The following is a 19,743-nucleotide window of genomic DNA, read 5'->3' as shown; positions in this document are numbered from 1 at the left end:
CCAAAGCACTCCCACTGCTCCATCAGCTCCTCAGCAGAGCTGGAGAGCTCAGCACGCTTCCCTGCCTTCTGGAAAAGCCAACAGCTGACATGTTTTCACCAACACCTCCATAAAGGGCCAGAAATAAAACAGCCTTTCAAACCCAGTGGAAAAAATGAAAATCCAGCTGCACAGAATGAGGCCAAGGGAGCTCCTCCCCTGCCTCCAGAGAGGTAGGAACACAGTGCCAGGGAACCCACGGTGCCAGAGGGTGAGCTCTGTGCCCCATGGGCATCGATGGAGGCTGAATACCAGTCCCATCTCATTCCCAGGGGGAACCACAGAATCACGAAGGTTGGAAAAGAACTCCAAGATCACCAAGTCCAACCTTTAAGGAAGGAGCCTGGGAAGCAAGACTTCTGAGAAACATAGTTCTGCTTGGTTCACTGACACTCTCCTTTAAGGACAAATCAAACAAAAAATAAATTAGAAAATCCTCCACAACTTTTTTAAATTTTTCAATAACTTTTTCAGCAACTTGGTATTTTTCTTGAAAACACTCCTGATGGCCCTGCAGGCCAGAAGGATCCTGGCTCTCCTGCACACTCTTGGATCACACCTGAGTGCGTCCTTACCTGTGGGTGAGGTGACCTGTGCCACCACCTGCCCACGCTGGGGCACCTCCTGAGGCTGTGCCCGTCATGGACCAGCACTCCCCTCAGCCCCCCATCCCCCGGGGGGGCTGCCTGGGGTCACCCCTCCCTGAGCAGAGCAGGGGTGGGGTGGGGGGGCTGGAGCCCTGCTGGGCCATGGCAGTGAGGAGCCAGCCTGGAGCAGCAGGACCTGGGCAGCCCCTGGGCAGCACTCAGTGCCCATCAGAGTGCCGAGAAGCACCACGGGATGCACAGAGACAACCCCACCCCACAGAACCCAACCCCGGGGGTGTCACAGCATCTCCCACTGAGACAGGGTGTGGGAAAGCAGGAATCTCCCTGGGAGCCACCTGGAGCCAGTGGGATGATGGAGAAGGATCCGGTGTTGCCATGGATGTCCCAGCCCGGTGCCCACTCAGGGGCACTGCAGGGGGCACTTCCCATCCATCCCACGGCTTTAACTCAGCCGGAATAACCGCGACAGCTCGGCCGCCCCTGTGGAGACCCAAACACCCAGAGGTGCCGGTCAGCAGCGTGGGCAGGGCCCTCCCTCCCCACCAGCACCGGTCAGCAGCGTGGGCAGGACCCTCCCTCCCCACCAGCACCGGTCAGCAGCGTGGGCAGGACCCTCCCTCCCCACCAGCACCGGTCAGCAGCGTGGGCAGGGCCCTCCCTCCCCACCAGCACCGGTCAGCAGCGTGGGCAGGGCCCTCCTTCCCCACCAGCACCAGCTCAGCCTCTGCCAGGCAAACCCCAGAGGGACTGGCAGTGCCATGCCCGTGGAGAGCAATCCCTGCCTTCAGCCCCCACCCCATGAGACACCCACCACCAGCACCCACCAGAGCCACAGCTCTGCCTTCACAGGGACACGGCTTAATGTTTGGGGGGACGCTCCCAGGTCAGGGGGGAAGGACCTTTTGGGAACTCGAAATCTGGGTGGCAAAAGTCCTTAAAGATGGGATGGTTTGAGGGCTGTTCTGAGATTCCCACCGAGACCTGTATGTGCCCAGGGACCACCAACAGCAGGGAAGTGACGTTCACCATCACACAGACAGCAGGGTATAAACACCACACTTCCACACGGATAGTTAACGGGAGGAACTCTCTGCTCCCCCTTCCTGGGGTCCTGTGGAGGCTGAAATTTTACAGCAGTTTGAAAAATCTGTAACTGCCATAGAACACCTGGAGGCCCAGGCAGGCTTGGCCAGAGGGCAGGTGCCAGGGGTGCTATCACACACATATACCTACGACAGGGGAGCTGTCACACACACATGTACCTATGAGGAAGGTGCTGTCACACACACACGTACCTACGACGGTGAGCACGTCCTTGTCGATGTCTGCCCGGATGTATATCCGCCCCCGGCGCTCCGTGTGGTCCGTCCCGCACAGGCTGGGCACGTTCATCACGCAGCGCTTGTGCACGTTCATCATGCAGGCTGGGGGACAGAGGGGACACTCAGCACCCCGTCACCGGCTCACAGGGCGCTCAGACAGGTGGGGAGCACCCATCCTCCTTCAGACTGGGGTGCTGTGAGGGGTTCTGGGATAAACGTGCAGCAAACAGATCTTCAAACACAGTCAGAGACTCTGCAGAGCCCTGCTGGGACACGGGAACCCACTGCCAGCAGCTCTGGGTCCTGCCTAAGAGACCCCAGGGCTCTGAGCCCATTCTCTGATCACTGGAGTTCTGCTGACTCATTAAACTTTTCTTCCATCACACCCAGGGTACAATGCTGGATTCACCAGGAGCCCAAGAAGGGACAATTAAAATTACCTGTGCATCTGAGTACAGATACACAAGTATAAAATTTGATATACATAACACAGACAGATATAAATATTTATATTTCAAAGCAATCCATTTCCCCTTGCTGTGATTCCCAAGGAATACGCTGTTCCCACAACAGCCAAGCTTCTCTATTCCTGAGCAAGGAGCAGCCCAGCTTGCTGCTCCTGCTGCCAGTGCCAGGCCCTTTAAATGGAATGTACGGGATTAACCTGGAAAGTTACTGATTCCATCCTCCCCCTCTGCTTCCATCGCCCTGTTTCGTCCTCTCTGCGCAGAGATTCCCCCACCGGCAGCGCCAAGCAGTGGCAGAGCATGGTCACGGCCACACGGTGTCACTCGGAGCCAGGAGAGCTCCGGGGATGAGCAGAGGGAAACAGCGAGGACGCTGCAGGGGAATGTGGGGGGATGCAGGGGAGGATGTGGGGAGCGGGAATGCTGCAAGGATGCTGCGGGGGGAAGGAGGTGCTTCCAGAGGGGATGGAGGGGGGGATGCTGCTGCAGTGGGTGCAGGCAGGTCCCCCCCCCCCCAGCTCAACACCTTCCCTCTCCCTGCAGCCACCGTGGGGATGCCCCACACCAGGTGAGAAGGTGCCCACTCGTGCCCCCAGCAGCCCCATAGTGTGCCCTGCACCACGGCCAGAGGGAACAGGCTCTTGGCTGCAGCTCAGGTGGGTTGGGAGCCCCTGCCCAGGACCTCGGGGTGCCACAGCCTCCCATGGGGTGCCAGAGCCCCCCCCCACGGTGCAGGCAGAGCCAGCGGGGCCATCACTTACTGTCACATTTCATGCCCTGGTGGATGAGCCCGTACAGCAACGACCCGCAGTGGTCACAGAAGGTGGGGCTGGAGTATGTGTGGATTTTGAATTTGTGCTTGCTCCGGGGATCCTGGGAGGAAAACAAAGGACAAAGATTATAAACTTACATCAAATACTGGCAAGGCACCCCCGCTCTGCCCATTCCATGTGCCAGCTGGCTCTGGAGGTGCTGCTAATGGACTTCAGTCGACTGCCCCCGACTCGTGGGGACCTTTTCCAGCAATCACCAGGAGCCAGCTTTATTCCTCTTTAGACGTGTTGCCATAACAATGAAAAAGCAATGCATGGGCTCGTCTGGGGGATTTATTCTTTGTCAATAACTCGGTCTGAGCGTGGAGAACACCAGGTGAAATTGGTAGGTCCGAACCAACAGAAGGGCTGGACACTGCCCAGCTTCCACGCAGAGCAGGACAAACCCCCCATGATTCCATCTATATTAAGCCTGCCCAGGAAACATCTCTGTGCTCCAGTGCCAGCCCTCCCCAGCATGATCCCAGGGATTCAAGCTGCTTGGGGGATACTTTAATATTTTGAGCTTTCTTAAAAGCAAGGGAAGATTTTTCTGTAGCAGAGTGTGCAGACCCAGTTTATCCCTTTATTCCTGCAGGTACCAGGCAAACAGGGCTCCAGCAAAGGCAGTTAAAGCCAAACAAACTCAAATTGTAGAATCCTGGAAGGACATTGAAGATCATCATCCCATTCCACCCCCTGCCATGGTCAGGGACACCTTCCACCAGCCCAGGTTGCTCCAAGCCCTGTCCAGCCTGGCCTTGGACACTTCCAGGGATGGGGCAGCCACAGCTTCTCTGCCCAACCTGTGCCAGTGAAACAACCTCCAGAAGGAACAACTTCTCAGTCAGGAGATGATAGGATAAAGCACTGAGGCAAAGCTTGGTATTTCTTGGTATCTTCCAGGCATGAAAATACAATTGTGGAAGAGCAGGAGAGCCTGGAGCAGCTGGGCTGTGCAGAGGAGGGCTCTGGGGCTCCACACCTCTGGGAGCAGCACACGCAGGCCAGGGGGAAGATTCCAGCAGGGAGCAGCTTGATTTCATCTCAGGTTAATTGTTTAAGGGTTGGGGATAAGGCACGGCTCCCGCTCTGTCATTTGAGCTGAGCAGCTTTTTAATGGCCTGGAAAGCTGCCTGGGCATTAGCAAAGACACCTTTTCAGGGCACTGTGAGCAGAGTAAATAAATAAAGAGTGGAATCAGAAGCGAGCTATAACATCGCTGCCAATACACCCTTCCCCCCCAAAATTAATCTCCCAGCACTGTTGCATTGACGCTTCCAGCTGCATTAATTACCAACATTCTGCTTTGTTACTCAGCACCACAGATAAACCCCATGACACCAGTGAGGGGCAAAACTAACAGAGCCTCCTTTAATTCAGTCTGTGAAGAGCCAGGAATCAGGCACAGGCTTCAGCAAATTTGTACTGAAACTGGAAACCCCTCACCTTCTACCCCAAGCAAACCAGTTGTAGACACAGAGCCCAGCGTGGCTCTGTCTGGCAGCCCCTGTGCCAGCTGTGGCCCAGGAAAGCCAAGGGGAAGAAGGGTCACAATCAACCTGCCTTCTGGACACCCCAAGGAGACAGTTCCTTAAGTGACACCGCAGGTTTGAAAGCCTTTTGCATTGCTCAGGGACACAGGAGAGCAGAGAAAGCTGAAAGCTGGATTTTAGGCTAGAACAGGAGGTGGGTGGGGGCAGGCAGCCTGGGCTCGACCTTTCAGGATGGTCTGTGAGGTTCCTTCCAACCCAAACCGTGCTGGGATCCTGTGATTCCCTTGCCATTGTCCCAGGAGAAAGGTCCTGCATCCTGCAGAGCCCCCTGGGCATCAGCCAGCACCCCTGACCCTCAGCCAGCAGGACAGGGCACAGGGGTGAGGGGAACAGGGGGCAGGATGAGCAGCAGCCCCGTGCCAGCGTGTGGCACAGGGAGGAATCGCCCCCAGGCACTCCAGCTTCTGTGCTCCCTTCTAGAAACACAGTCCTGTTTAGGCAAGAGAAAGCTTTAGTCATTCATAAAAAACACAAGCTTTATGCAAAAGGAGACGATTCCCACTTCTTGCGAAGGATGTTGAATTCCCACTGGAACCCAGAGTTAAAGAAGTCAGAGCTGGAAAAGCAAAGTGTGTGTTGAAGCACGCTGAGTTCCCCAAACCCAGCACCACAGCCCTGGGGGATGGCACCCCCCGCTCAGAGGGGCTAAATCCCTCATGGGAACACTTCAGGCTTCACCTTCTGCTCCCATCTGCCCAAGGGGCTGCTCTGGAGAGACCCACACGCAGAGGGGCAGAGCCCAAAGGGTGTGAGGGTGATGGAGCAGCCAGGAAGAGGGAGGCAGAGCCAGTTCTCTGGCTGCTGGGATGTGTGGGGCCCGTGTCACCTTGACCAGTGCCTTAGAAAGTGCCAGAAATCGGCAGTTCTGGATATCATTCTCGAACGAGGCTGAAGTCGCTGTACAAAGAGCCTATTTTTGTCCCACCGAGACAGGGATGACGAGAACACTGCGCATGCAGATGCTGAGACTTAAAACAAGAATGGTTAAAAAGAAGTTTGCCAAGAAAAGAAAAAGCACTTCTCCTCCCCCACCAGCGCAGAGCCGGCCTGAAGAACAGGGCAGGCACAGCTCTCTTTGGAGCAGGACTGGAAAATGCCAGGAGGAGAATGTCAGTGCATGGAGAGACTCTGCCCTTCCTGACCAGCGCTGCCTCGGAGCCATCACCCCCTGCACCACCCCACCTGCCTGCACAGGGCTGGAAGAACACCACAGCGGAGAAACAGCTCAAGTCCCAGCAAAAACCAAGCAAAGAAGTTCAGGAACAAGGGCACAAGAGTGTTGGGTCTTTGTTTCAATGAGAAGAGTCACCATAAACCAGAGACTCTGTGGAAAGGAGGTTACAGGCAAGAGGAAAACACAGGTCCTATTCAAGGTAAGACAGCAAAAATCTGGGGCTCCATCAGGTGTCCTTGCCCATGGCAGAGGGTCGAAACTAGATGGTCCCTTCCAACCCAAACCAGTCTGGGATTCCATGATTCTGCAGCATCTTCTCCACCACCATAAGCTCTCCTCAGAAGCCTGCCTCAGCGTGACACGGTTCAGAGGCACTGCTGCACCACTGAGTGACACCAGAACTATTTCTCTGTATTTTCCAGCATTCCAGCCACAGAGCAGCTCACAGAGCACAGGGCCTGAGGGCACAGCCGTGCAGGCGGCAGGATGCAGGACAGTGGCAGCAGGATGGAGGCAGCTCCTGGGGAAGGGCCAGCGGAGCAGCACGGACACGGCTGCGGGCACAGGCACCACGGCTGGGGCTGCTTCCACATCAAACACGACCTGCCCCTGACAGCTTCCAGCAAGTAAATACATTTTTATTGACAAAAGATCTCATCCTCTCGTCAGACAACTGCAGAGGGATATGGACAACAGTTGTTCTTCTCTTGCTGCTGGCAACACTGAATAAAACGCTTTCTCTTGCCAAGCAGCAATAAAAAAAAAAAAAGCCAAACTCAGCTTCTCTCCCAGAGCAGCACTTGCATCTCTACATCATTTAGACATGTCTGGTATCTTGCACACCCTTGAGAGTCATTTTATTACATCTCCATGAGAGTGGGGCTCCCACAGCACTTTCCCTGCAGCCTCTGGGTGCTGGAACAGCACAGAGACCCCTGAAGCACCTCCTGTCTGCAGGACCCCCAGCTGGTGCCACCTGCGTGAACACAGGCTGCAGCACCCACCTCATCACCCTCCTGATGAGGGCACAAACCCACCTCAGACCCAGCCCTGGTACTCTGGAGCCACGGGGAGGGCACAGACCCAACCATCTGCTCCATCAGTAACCAGACACAAACAAGGCGAGACAATGAGAGAAGAGCTTTTCAATCCCGGGGCTGGAGCCATGTGCAGGCTGCCAGGAGAAGGAGTCGGGCTGTGGCAGAGCCAGGGAAGCACCAGAAGGTGCTGGGAGGGAGCAAGGCAGATACATCTTCATCCCAGGGGAACTGTCACCGGCTGCTGGAGCAGCGAGCAGGTGCCCTCGCTTGAGGGGCAGATGGCACAGCACGGGAGCTGGAGAAGTTAATTAGCAGCACAAAAGCAAGCAGCAAGTTGCAGGAAGGTTGTGAGGATTTGCCAAAGTGCTGGACAGTGAAGGCCAGAGGAATGGGAGATGTGAGGAGGGAGCAGATCCTGCGCTCTGAGGCAGCACATGGGCAAGAGGGTGCTTGGAGTCACCAGGAAGGTCCTGACTCGATGGGCACATCATGGAACCCTTTCCATGGAACAAATTCCTCCTGAAATCCTCTCCTCATGCTGTAAACAGGGACAATCTACAAGCAAAATTGAAATGTAGCTACACTGGCCTGTTACCTTCCAGGAGCAACTCTGATATTCATTAATGCATCCTGATTAGATGACCTTTAACAGGATCATGCAAAGAAGGTCATTTTAATGATTATTTTGTCTACAATTTAAATAATTATGCATTCTACTAATAGCTCTGGCTATAATTAGGTTTGCCAACTGGAATACATTTCACATGCCTGGTTTGAGCTCCTGGAGTCCTCGCTGTGGGTCAGAGTGGCCGTGGCAGCTCTGCCTCCTGCCAAGACGAGGCACAGGAGTGCCAGAGCTGGCAATGAGGAGCACCAGAACTGCACAGGGCAGGCAGGGCTTTGGGCTGCCAGCCCCTCATCAGCTCTCACTCAGGGAATGCTGGGGAGAGATCCCAGCCTGACAGCACCTCAGTGTGGAATAAAATCCTGCCCCGACCAGCGTGGCATGAACACAGCCCGATGTCTGCAGCACCAACAGCTGCAGATACAGCTCCATTCTCTGCTGCAAGAAGCAATTAATCTTTCATTTTTTTCTACTTAGAGCCCTATCATGTGTAATTAGTCCTCTCTCCTAGATGCAAGGCTCCTACTCAGCAGGCTTGGCAAGGTTAAACACACAACTCTCGCTTCTCTTCAAGGAGGTTCAAACACAACCAGATCAAATAGAAACCCCCCAAAGTCTGTCCAGTCATCACTAGACAGACTCTGACATTTCAGTGGTCTCCAGGGATTCTGCTCTGCTCCCCAAGTGTGAAACACCAGCTCACCCCAGGTTATCTGTGCATGCACCAGCCTGCATCCCCCAAAGCACTTCAGCACATCCTGAACTTCAAGCTGAGGAGTTTTATTTCAGTAATTAGAATTACACAGGTGTTTAAATGTTCAGACAGACCATAAGCACTGCACAGGGGAAAAGGCTTTTCCTCTTGATTCTCCAGTAACTATGAAGACACAGAGATCAAGGAGCAAAGTTGGAAGATATTTTTTTAATACACTTTTTTCCCCTGGGTTCCAGGACCAGACCAGAGGAAAGAGCAGCTCTGGGAAGCAAAGCAGCAGCCAGCTGGCACCGTGAGCCCCAGCCCTGGCTGCAGCAGCCCTGCACTGCTGGGCCATTCACTGCTGGGCTCCCTTCCCTCTGCGAGCTTTAACACATGCAATAAATTAAGCTCCTTATTGTTGCTGGATTCACTGGAGATTCATGTTGCTGGAAGAGTTAGCAGCTTGTGGCACCAACTGAAAAAACACATCAGTGTCCCCAGCACAGCCTGATGCCACCAGATGTGACATCAGGTGTCTCTGGACTCACACCACGGTTATCAGCGACCGCAGAGCACAGGCAAGTCCAGCTTTGCATCAGTTCAAAGCAAAGCCCCAGTCCTGGCTCATCCCAAAGCTGACAGGGCAGTGCTGTGTGCTGTAGTTCTCCCTCTCCTGATTCAAAGCTCCTTAAGGATTATACGATTATGTAATTATAAATATTATATATTATAATGGTACTGCTGGAAGAGCATAACTGACTGTGCAGGAGGAAGGAATTCTGTCCTGCATTCATCCCCTGGTGACAGAGGGGCAGTGGTACAGACCAGAGGGGCTCTGGGGGGCTTTGCTAAATAGCAAAACAAAACAAAACAAAACAAACACAAAACCAAACCAAACAAACAAACAAAACAGCTATGAAAGCACCATCTTCTCCCTGCTTTCATCCAAAGCATCTGCATCCCTCTTCATTTTCAGAAATTATGTAATAAGAGGTTCATTAACAGCACTGGGCAGCTGTTACCTGTCTGAGGGCTGTGCCAGGGGGGCAACACTCACCCAGGGATAACAGCAAGCACAGGGAATGTGCCCAAGGGCCTTTACACCTGCCCCCATATTGTGGGGCCTCTTCAAATGTGACAACTTGCATTTAAATTAGGCCTTTCCCTTGCCAGGCAGAGGCTGCCCACAGTCACCCAGAGCTGCTGGAGAGACCAGCTGGGACCTGGCTGCCCCAGGGCTCCTCGCTGCTCTCTGTGTGCCCAGCCTGGGCAGGGCTGCTGAGGAGGGAAAGCAAACTATTGTGTGCACCACCAGCAGGGCAGGTGGAGCGTCCCCCCTCCTGCTGCCTGTCCTGGGGGCTCAGGCTGCTCCCCAGAGATGCTGAGGCAGTGCCAGGCAGGCTCCCAGCACTGCTCCAGAGGCGGCAGCTGGATCCCAGCCCTGCCACCCTGCACTGCCAGACCCCATCTTCCCTCAGCAAGGGCAGGTGCTCTCAGCGTTCCCATCTCCCTTGCACCAACCAGAGTGCCCTGGGCACCCACCCAGCTGCTCCCAGGGCCATTCGCAGCTGCAGGGCTGATGCCCCCCTCACCCACCACTGTCACCCCCCTGGGTGCCCCCTCGCCCACCACTGTCACCCCCCTGGGTGCCCACAGCCGGGGTGGGAGCCCGGGCTCTGCTCAGGTTCCAGTTCCTTCTCCATCAATCACACTGCACCTAAAGCAGCCTTAGCAGCCAGATTTCATCTCAGTCCACACAAACATCCAAGCACTGGCCAAAGCAGATACTGTGCACAGGTGCCATCCCTGCCACAGCCCCAGGCAGGGCACGAGACAGACCTGTGGGTCTTGTTGCCTTTGTGTTTCAGATGACAGAGAACAGAGAGAAAGCGTGTCAGGGCTGCAGCCCCACGGCCAGAGGGAACTCCACAGTGTCACATTGAGGGTCTGGAAAGCCTCCAGCACTGTGGGCTCAGGGTGCAGGGAGCCCAGCACACACCAGTGGCACCCACAGCCACCCCAGGCACTGGCACTGCCCAGAGGGCACAGACACCTGTGCTGCCTGGATGGCCAGGCTCATCCCTCGGGGAAGGGATGCCCCTCCACCACTCTCCTCTCGTTTCTCCACGCCTTCTCCAGCTCTCCTCGCCCTGTTTCATCGAGCACCCGCTGCAGAGACAGGGAGTGAAAGTTCCCAGAAGAAAAGCAGAGGCAGGAAGCTGAGCAGCCTAAGACCATCACTTCCCTCTCCTGCAGCTTCAAACCCTCGAGTGAGCTGCTCTAGGCCAGGGCTGTGGGACAAACACTGTGCAGGCACACTGGGTGTGCAAACACACACACACACCCCCAGTGCTCCCCTGTAAGGACCTGGCTGTGCACACACACACACACACACACACACACACACACCCAGTGCTCCCCTGTAAGGACCTGGCTGTGCACACACACACACACCCCCAGTGCTCCCCTGTAAGGACCTGGCTGTGCACACACACACACACACCCACACACACACACCCACCCAGTGCTTCCCTGTAAGGACCTGGCCGTGCCCCGGGCACCCAGAGCTGGAAGAGGGGTGCTCGTATTCCAGCCAAGCCTCTCCCTTGGCCTCACCCCAAGCAGGCAGCAGCTCCTGCCCACACCTCCATTGGTACTCCCAGCACGGCAAAGCCCTCAGGGGCCCTTGTCCTGTGGGTGACAGCAGTGGCACTGTCACCTCCCCTGGGTGTGCTGTGCCGGGGGCAGGAAGGGCCGGGGGTGCCGCGGCTGCTCCCGCGGAGGCTGCGCAAGCAGAGGCTGCCACGGCTCAGGTTCGACCATCACCCACCAGCCCAGGATGAACCTCACCCACTGCTGATGGCCCTGGGAGCCTCCAGGCCCCCATCTCCCCCCAGCCCAGCACACAGCCCCGATTCGGGAGGGCGATCGACAACATGTGTTTAGCCTCCACCTTCCGCAGCCTGTTACGCCGCCTGCTCCCACCACTTCTATTTTTAAGGGTGAGAGTTGTGGTGCTCTGTCGTTTCCCCAATTTGAGCTCTTTTCTCCCAGCAGTTCCCCAAATTAGCCAGTTTCCACGGCAAAGCTCAAAACCTGCCAGACGGACCCGAACGGGGCTGGCAGAGCCGTGTGAGGAGCCCAGCTCTGCTGCCCTGGCTCCCACTCACCCCAAAAGATCCACTGGGAAAGAAAATCCTCGTGAAAACAAGGAGGGGGACTTAGATAGCAGGCATTTGGGTGGTTTTCTGACGCAAGAGATGAAATGATTCTGGGGCAAGGCTGCAGGGTCAGCCCCAAAGGGAACTCTCTGCATCCCCAGACATTCTCCCTGCTCTGCTGAGAGCAAGTTACTGGGTGGCTTCAGCGTTTTAAGTCCCAGAAACACGAGAGTCCCCATAACTATGGAATCACCATCCCTGGAGGGATTTAAAAGCCGTGTTGATGTGGCATTTGGGGACGTGGGTTAGTGGTGGCCTTGGCAGTGCTGGGGGAATGGTTGGACTCGGTCTTAGAGGCTCCAACTTAAACGACTCCATGAATCAGAGATGCTCGTGAAATAACGGCACAGAAGTGCCCTCAAGCAAGAAGCTGCAGGAACATCCTCTCTGAAGGGCTGTGAACCACAGTGAGCCCCTCAGCACCACGCTGTGCCCACAGCCAGGGCACCACACCTGTACTTACATCAGAGGCAGGGCCTTTGTCAGCGCCAGGGCAGGAGAAGGTGACGAACTCATGGCACCGCTTGTGCACGACGAAGCAGCAAACTGCAAAGAGAAGACAGGGAGGGGGTGAGGAGCACGTCACAGATCAGCACCACGAGAACCAGGAGTTAACAACATAAAATGCGGCTGCAGCTGATTTGTGAGCAGAGGCCCCACAGCCTGAGCGGGTTTCTTAACCTGTGGCAGAGTTTTAACCCTTACTGAACATCACCGACTGGACCAGGCATTTCAGTAAAACCCAGCAGAACAAAGTGTTGAGCAAATGCCAGAGGAGGGCTGGGAACCCTTCTGTTCCTCTGAGCTCATTGTCACTTGTGGCACACACTGAGGTCACCGCTGGGAATAAAAAGAGGGAGAATCTGGCGCTCGCGGGTATCTGAGCTGAAAAGTGCATGTGTCCAAAAATGGAAGATTGTACTGAGGGAACAGGTGGGCAATTTTCCTCCCACAGCTCTGCTTTTCTTCAGCATCTCCCCAGCCTCCGTTTGCCAGACCAGAAGACACGCACGGCTCCCTCCCCTCACGCACGTCGACGACAGTCGCCCTTCTGGGAACAGCACAGGAAATCAATCCCAACGTGCCCCTACCCAGACTTCCAAGTAAAAGTATCCAGAGCTAAGTCCCCATCCCCTAAACTACCAAACCCTTCCAGCACGTGCCAGTCTGAAGATGCCAGCACTACTTCTGGAGTTTTTGCAGTCAGAGTACCATACTTTAGGGTGAACTTTTTCCCTAAATGACAAATAAACACATCACCTTCAGTAACAGACCTTGAAGAGCCATTTGGCACTGCAGGGAACTTCAGCTGATGGTCCAGGTATTTTTCGAGGGTCTCAGCCCACCTCACCCTGCAGCTGGAGGTGGCAGCACTGCTCTGAGGAGCTGGGATTTCCCAGGTCTGGGGAACAGGCACCACCTCGCCCCTCATGTCACGTCCTCCTGAGTGCCAGCTCCTGCCTGGGTGCACCCACACTCTGCACCACATCCACACTGTGCCCCATCCCTAGGTGGGACCTCAGCTCCTGGGGGCACCACCATGCCCAAAGGGAGCCCAGGCAGGAATGGAGCAAAGGGAACAAGCCCTGATTCTGAGGGGAAGCCTGAGCACCACACTCTGCCTCAGGGCTCTCATCTGCCACAGCCTTTTCCCGAAAGAGAGGCCCTTGGGAAGATGAGAAGCAGCACTGAGGTTTGGAGACAGAGCTCAGGAACCAAACTGAGCCATGAACAAGAACAGTTGCAGCACTATGGGACTTTTCCTAAGGAACAAGGAAAAGGTGAGTGACATGGGCCATGAACCTCACAATCCCCTCTTTGTCCTCTGCTACATCCAGCTGCGAATTCCTTTTCCTTTTCACATTTTTCACTGTGAAAACAACAGACCCAGGAGGTTTTAAGGCAGAACATCTGCCAAGAGCTCTCTCCTCGCAGGACCTCTCACTTGCTTTTCTGAGTCAAACAAACAAACATTTTCTTGTAAGCATTGCTCACCATCTCTGTCATTTTTATATGGAGACAGAAGCATCTGGGAAGCAGGAAGGAAGAAATTAGGACTCTATTAGCAAGGGTTTCTCCCGAAGTGTGTGTGTAAACTCAATAAGCTCTGTGACACGCCGGAGCTCAGGCGCCGTCGGGAGGGTGCTCTGCTGCCAGTCTGGGCTGCAGCAGGAGCTGCCCAGCTGAGCAGGGATAGTGCCAGCTCAACAAAAGGAATAAGATTGCTACCAGGCTGAATTTATCATGGAATGACTTAGGTTGGCAGGGACCTTAAAGACCACCCCTGGTAGTGTCCAAGGCCAGGTTGGACGGGGCTTGGAGTAACCTGGGATAGTGGAAGGTGTCCCTGCCCATGGCAGGGGGTCAAACTGGATGGTCTTCAAAGCACCTTCCAACCCAAACCATTCCAGGATTCTAATATAAATTGTAAGGATAATATAGACTGTAAAGAGAATCCACTAGAGGATGGTGGAGCCAACACCTCCCTGTGCATCCAACGCAAACTGGAGCTCTCTGTCGATGGCAGCAGGGCAGGCTTTGCATCCAGTGCTTCAATGGAAGCTCCACAAGCCTCAGAAAGATCCACTGGAACACTTCACACACGCTTAGGTGAATGCTCCATCCATGAAAAAAAGAAATAAGGGCCAACAGACTGAATCAGGTACAGGGTCTCACGTCAGCAAACTCGTCCCAGCTCCCAGACGTGCATCCCACCCAACGGATGGGAGGAGTTGGGATAGATCTTTCCACTGCTGTGCCCTCCTGCTGTCATCACACTTCAGCAGTTTAAGCCACGTCTTTGTCAGTTTAGAAACCCCAGCACGAGCAGCAGCTTTCCCAGGTTGCTAATTAGACAGTTAATTTGTAAATCTTATTATTTGGATAATAAAGTTATCAAATCCCACTGGTGAGCTACAAACATCCCAAGTCGTTTGTATACAACAAGAAGGAAAGATTAACCTTTCCCGTTCCCTACTGCATCACACAAGAGTGATTCCTGTCCTAAATTATCCTTCAGAGCCAGCTCCATTGCAGGGGGCTCAGGAGACATCTCTGTCCTGAGACAGGATCCAAACCCTGTGGAATCCAAGAGCAGAGACCCCCAACTCAGCAACTCTCCACAGCCTTATGAGGCTTGCTGGAACACATGTTCTTCCTATCAGCCCCAGCACAGTCTCAGATCTGAGGAGACTTACACCACAGCATCAGGGCCAGATCACACACATCCATTCCCAGGCATCCTGACACAGTCCTGGGAAGAAAGATCTTCCAGAAAGTTGGGTTTGAGGGCTAAGAAATCACAATAGCAACAGGGCATTTTCAAACCCTAGGAAATAATCTTATTGTGGAGGATGAAAAGAGAGAAAATGCTAGAAAATGCTAACACAGTGCTGCTTAAAAATATATATATACACACACATGCTGAAAGGCTTCTTGGCTTCAACCACTGCTCAAAAATCCTCCAGAAAAACATAAAGCAATTTCCCAGACTGATCCCAGAACCTGCCAATCAGAAAAACCTCATCAGAAATGTGTTCCAGGAGTTTGAAGTTTGCAAAGCAAATGTCTGGCTGTACCTCCAGCATGGGAAGGGACTTCCTGGGGATGGGACATCCTGGGGAAGGGACCTGCCAAGGCAGGGAGGGTGACGGGGCAGCTCAGCAGAGCATCCACCAGCTCCAGGCTGCCAGTGGCCAAACCAGCCTGTTCCCCTGAGCACAGAGGGACAGGCTGCAGAATGACAGCTCTATCTGGCAGCGTGGAGCTGGGAGCATTGGCTGCCTGCATGTTTTGGAAGGGTGCTGCAGATTCCTGCAGATTCCTGCAGCAGCCAGAGGCAGCGGCGAGTCCTCGGCACCGGCAGCTGCTGATCCTGCTCTCTGCCCATCGCCCGCACAGGCACCTTCCTCCTGCAGAATACTGCCCTTTCTCCTCTTCACAACACACAAACAGAGTGTTTCCCTGCCATCTCTCACCTCATAGGCTCCTTTTCCCCTCAGACAGACAGGCACTTTGCCCAAAGACACAACAATGCCCAAAGATTTGCTCTTAGAATACAAAATCCTTCCCAGGCCGGCTGCTCCTGCCCAGGGAAAGCCCTTTATCAAAGCTTTAAGCTCCTTAAACTGGCAACAGGGAGCCAGCCCAACACAGGCAGAAGTATTCCTGGAAATATCAAAGCCCAGGAAAGGCTCAGGTCAGCATTTTATTTGCAGACCCCTGAGATTGCTGAGCCTGTCCTGGAGAGCAGCACAGCAGCAGCCCCTGCCCGTGCTGTTACTGCCAGGACATGGAGTATCAGAGAATCCTGGAATGCTTTGGGTAGGAAAGAACCTCAAAGCTCATCTCGTTCCAACTCTCTGCCATGGGCAGGGACATCTTCCACTAGACCAGGCTGCTCAGAGCTCTGTCCAACCTGACCTCGACACAGTGGCCATTCCTGCTCAGAGCAGGTCTTTTGTGGTATTTTGAGCACAATTTCTCCAGCATAGTTTGACCTGGTTCTGGATCAGGCATTTTAGGTGCTACAAACACATGAGAGAGGGAAAGCTGTCCTTGCCCATACCATGGCCGTGCTGTACAGATCCACTTGTGCAAAGAAAACAGATCATAGAACATCCTGAGCTGGAAGGGACCCACAGGGATCGAGTCTCACTCCTGGATGGGCAAAGGACTCCCCAGGAATCCCCCCCATGTGCCTGAGAGCTGTCCCAACACTCCTGGAGCTCTGGCAGCCTTGGGGCTGTGCCCACTGCCCTGGGGAGCCTGGTCAGTGCCAACCACCCTCTGGGGGAAGGACCTTTTCCCGAGATCCAACCTAAATGACTGCAAGGGCTCACAGATACTGGAAGAAAAGCCATAGCACTGGGCCACCCAAAGCCCCACATCTCCCAGGAGAACCCAGGAGAGCCCCAAAGCACCTCCAGCCCCTATAGAAGCTCCCAGCCCTCTGCAGGGGGCCCTGGCACCAGCCCACAGCATCCCTGGCACACAGAGCAATGCTGGCCCAGGGTGATAACTCATCCCCTGCCCCTGCTCGCTCCCAGCCTGCCACAGGAGATGGGATTGGCCTCATCTCCCCCAGGGAACATCCTGAGCTGCAGGAAGGTATCCAGCCCTCCCCATGGCCCAGCCGCCGTGAGAAACGGCTTCCTGCAGGAACAAACCCTGCCTGGCAGCCCCAGAGCAGCCCTGCCTTCCATCTGATCTCCATTTGTCGCTCTAATTTCAGTGCGTGAACTCCTTCTCCTGATGTTCTGAAGAAGGGGATAATCAATTTTCCCCGAGTCCTTCCCAAAATGAATAATTCAGTGAAGTCACCTCTGATGCCTCCCCCGAGTTCATCCCTTCCCAGAACACACATTCCCACTGAAGGGGAGCCTTCGTCCCCCTCGTTAGGCCAGGGAGAGGCTGGAAGCACCGGGAACAGTCTTGGATACAGCATGTCAAGTAAGGGAGACAGATGGAGAGTTAACAGAGACAGAAGAAGGTTCAAGCAAGATTCATCTAAAAATCAAAGGCAGGGAGGAGTTCAAGCCTCCCCAGGGAGTGACGGAGCCGAGCTTTGGCAGATGGTTCCAGGATCACGAAGCTCAAAGATTATTTCGAGCATATCTCAGTGTGTAGCTGCTCCCTTCCAACCTGTGGATATTCTCATTTGGATAACGTCTCCGCTTCCCAACGAACAACAGATTCAGGAAACAGCTTGGAATTCAGATTAGCAAAACTGAAGAAAACAAAAACACCAGAAAAAAAGGATTTTTTTTTTTAAAGAAGCTTTGTGTTGATCCACCTACACTGGGCAAACCCCCAGGGTCAGAGGCACTGCCCTGGGCTGTGCCCCAATGAGGGACTGAAACCCTCCAGAGCCAGAGCTGCCCACGATTTTCCATTCCACGTTAAAAAAAAATAAATCAGACTCACGACATCAAACAGAGGCAGTGAAGCGTGGTAATCATAAAATAAGGGGAAATAAGGGCTCCAGGAGGGGAAGTCCTCAATTTCTGACAGCACTTTACAGCTTTTAATCACTTAGAGCACACAGAGAGAGAAGCTGAGCTAAAATTTGTGCTCTTTGGATTTAATCCCCAGCTTTGGTTAAAAGCTTTCTGGGGTTCTTACAGCACAACAAATGTCTTCAGCTCCTCAGACTTCAGCGGTTTTCCCACTGTCAGCTCCAGAGAGACACAGTAAAAACAACCACGATCCGCAGGGATTTTTGGGTCGCACTGGGAGCAGGGATGGGGATGTCAGGATCTGGGCTGATGCACCGGGTGCTTGTTGGCTGGAGGATGAAGAGAGTGGCACACAGGACCCTGCCCACCCTCCCTGCTTCTGTGCCTGCTCCACCACGGCCCAGCAACCACAACGAATGACGAGAAACTCCTGTCCCCTGGAAGACACTGGAATTTTGCTGATTTGCCCCACTGGGCACATGGCCCAAGAACGGCAGCATCCTGGCACTGGGACGAGCAGAAAGGTTAAGGGAGAGGACAGAGGCCATTGGGGACCAGGGAGAGGGGCAGAGGTCACTGATTCAAGTAAAAGATGAGGTGATGAAGTGGGGTACAGAGGTAAGAAGTGTGACAAAGCATTTCTGCCCAGTTTGGGTTTGTTACAGAAAAGGAAACAGCCGTTTTCCTTAAGGAAAAGGGGAAAAACCAGATAGCACAAGACATGAGGCTTCTCTTCCGTGAGGTCTCCTGAGCTTGTTTCTCTAGCAGGCTCTGACTGCCCGGACAGCTACAAAGATCTCAACCCCAGGGAGTGGTTCTCCCCCAGACCTGTTAATCCTGCAGCAATGGGACACAGAAACCTCCGTCACAGACCCGAGGAGGCCCAGCCTGGCAAACCAGCGCTGGGAGAGCTGTCATCGAGTGCCAGGCACAGAAAACTGCATTTCCTGGTATTTCTGAAGCAAAAGCAGCAGGATGTATCCTTTTAAAGCTGTACAATCTTCCAGCCATTACAAAAGCAATTCGCACTGTCCCTCCTGCTCTCCGGGAGATTCCGGCAGCGGCGTCCGGAGCAGGACCCGCTTCAGATCCTCCACAACAGGCACCACTGCTCATCCCAGCCTGGCTTCTGGAGAGGGACAGAGCACGGACACAAACACGTGGGATCAGGGACCACACAAACATATCCCCTTTTGCAGGGAGAGGAGGATGTCGAGGCTCCTCTTGGCCCCCAAGGCCTTTCCAGGTCAGGAGCTCGGCAATAGGGGCCACGTACCCAACCAGTTGGGATCCTCTTCTGGGCAAGTCCCTGTTAGCAAAAGGGCAGACCAAAATACCCTAATTTATTTAGGCTCCTCATCTGCCCAAAAACCCAGCTCCAGGCTTTTTGCTCACATGTCCCATTGACTCTACAGGGAAAATTCCAAGAATACTGATCCCTCACTGCTCTGCTCATTTGCTCTTTGGGAGGGGAAGAGGGGCAATGATGGATCTGAAACAAGAAGCCCAGGGTGCTGCAGAAGAGCCCTGTCTCCCTCATCCCACAGTGCCACAGGCCAGCAGGGCACACACTCTGGGGCTGGCAGCTATTCCAGAGACACAGAGACATTAATTTTGCATTAGAGAGCCTGTCCCGGCTCCGAGAAAATCGGCTCAGAATTTAAATACTTTATCAGCATTTCTCCCGTACTGAGCTGTAACAGAGATTCACTTTCAGACTGAATAATTTAGCCCCGTGTGTGCTCCTGGCCTGAGCAGATCCATAGGCTGTGCTGGGAACCAGCCGTGCTGACAGGAGTTCTGGGAGCCCACCAAGACCCCCACCCCAGCAGCACCCACATGTCAGAGCTGGGTACAACTGGCACCTGCAGCTTCTGGGGGTAAGACCTTGTCAGCAAAACCCAGGTGAATCCAGTCCTGCAGCGTCCAACACCTGAACCAGCCCCAGCAGCTGCACTGAGAAGGAGGGGGAGGAAGGCTCGACTGGCTGCTCCTGAAAGGTTTATCTTTAATATTCCTCTTTTTTCATTGAAAGAGGCTGAGTATTTTGAGCCCAGCCACGGGGCTTTTAGAAGGACTTGAGCCCACATGAACAAACCACCCAAAACTGCCTGCAGCTTTTCCATGAAATACCACAATGAATTGACAACATCCTCTGCATGACAATGAATGTGCTGGAGCCAGGCGGGATGAGGAGCATCAATCATTTCCAGCAGTGGAAGAGG

The 19,743-nt window shown here is 54.2% G+C and overlaps 1 protein-coding gene across 2 annotated transcripts in view; it reads right to left on the bottom strand.

Moving 5' to 3' along the window:
• Nucleotides 1–19,743, bottom strand: part of PRKCB (protein kinase C beta) — a 94,217-nt gene that overhangs the window by 42,080 nt on the left and 32,394 nt on the right. For both annotated transcript variants that reach the window (XM_027897231.1, XM_027897232.1), the window contains exons 3-5: nt 12,025–12,107; nt 3,198–3,309; nt 1,943–2,071 (exon numbers count right to left, since the gene is read on the bottom strand). In XM_027897231.1, the coding sequence (XP_027753032.1) occupies nt 1,943–2,071; nt 3,198–3,309; nt 12,025–12,107 (324 nt within the window). The remainder of the gene's footprint in view (nt 1–1,942; nt 2,072–3,197; nt 3,310–12,024; nt 12,108–19,743) is intronic.

Source organism: Empidonax traillii, unplaced genomic scaffold (assembly GCF_003031625.1).
Source record: "Empidonax traillii isolate 1590-97213 ecotype Southwest subspecies unplaced genomic scaffold, ASM303162v1 scaffold534:size827195, whole genome shotgun sequence".
NCBI classification, from domain to species: Eukaryota; Metazoa; Chordata; class Aves; order Passeriformes; family Tyrannidae; genus Empidonax; species Empidonax traillii.
The sequence above is the reverse complement of the archived record's forward strand: the minus strand, read 5'-3'. Positions and strand labels throughout refer to the sequence as shown.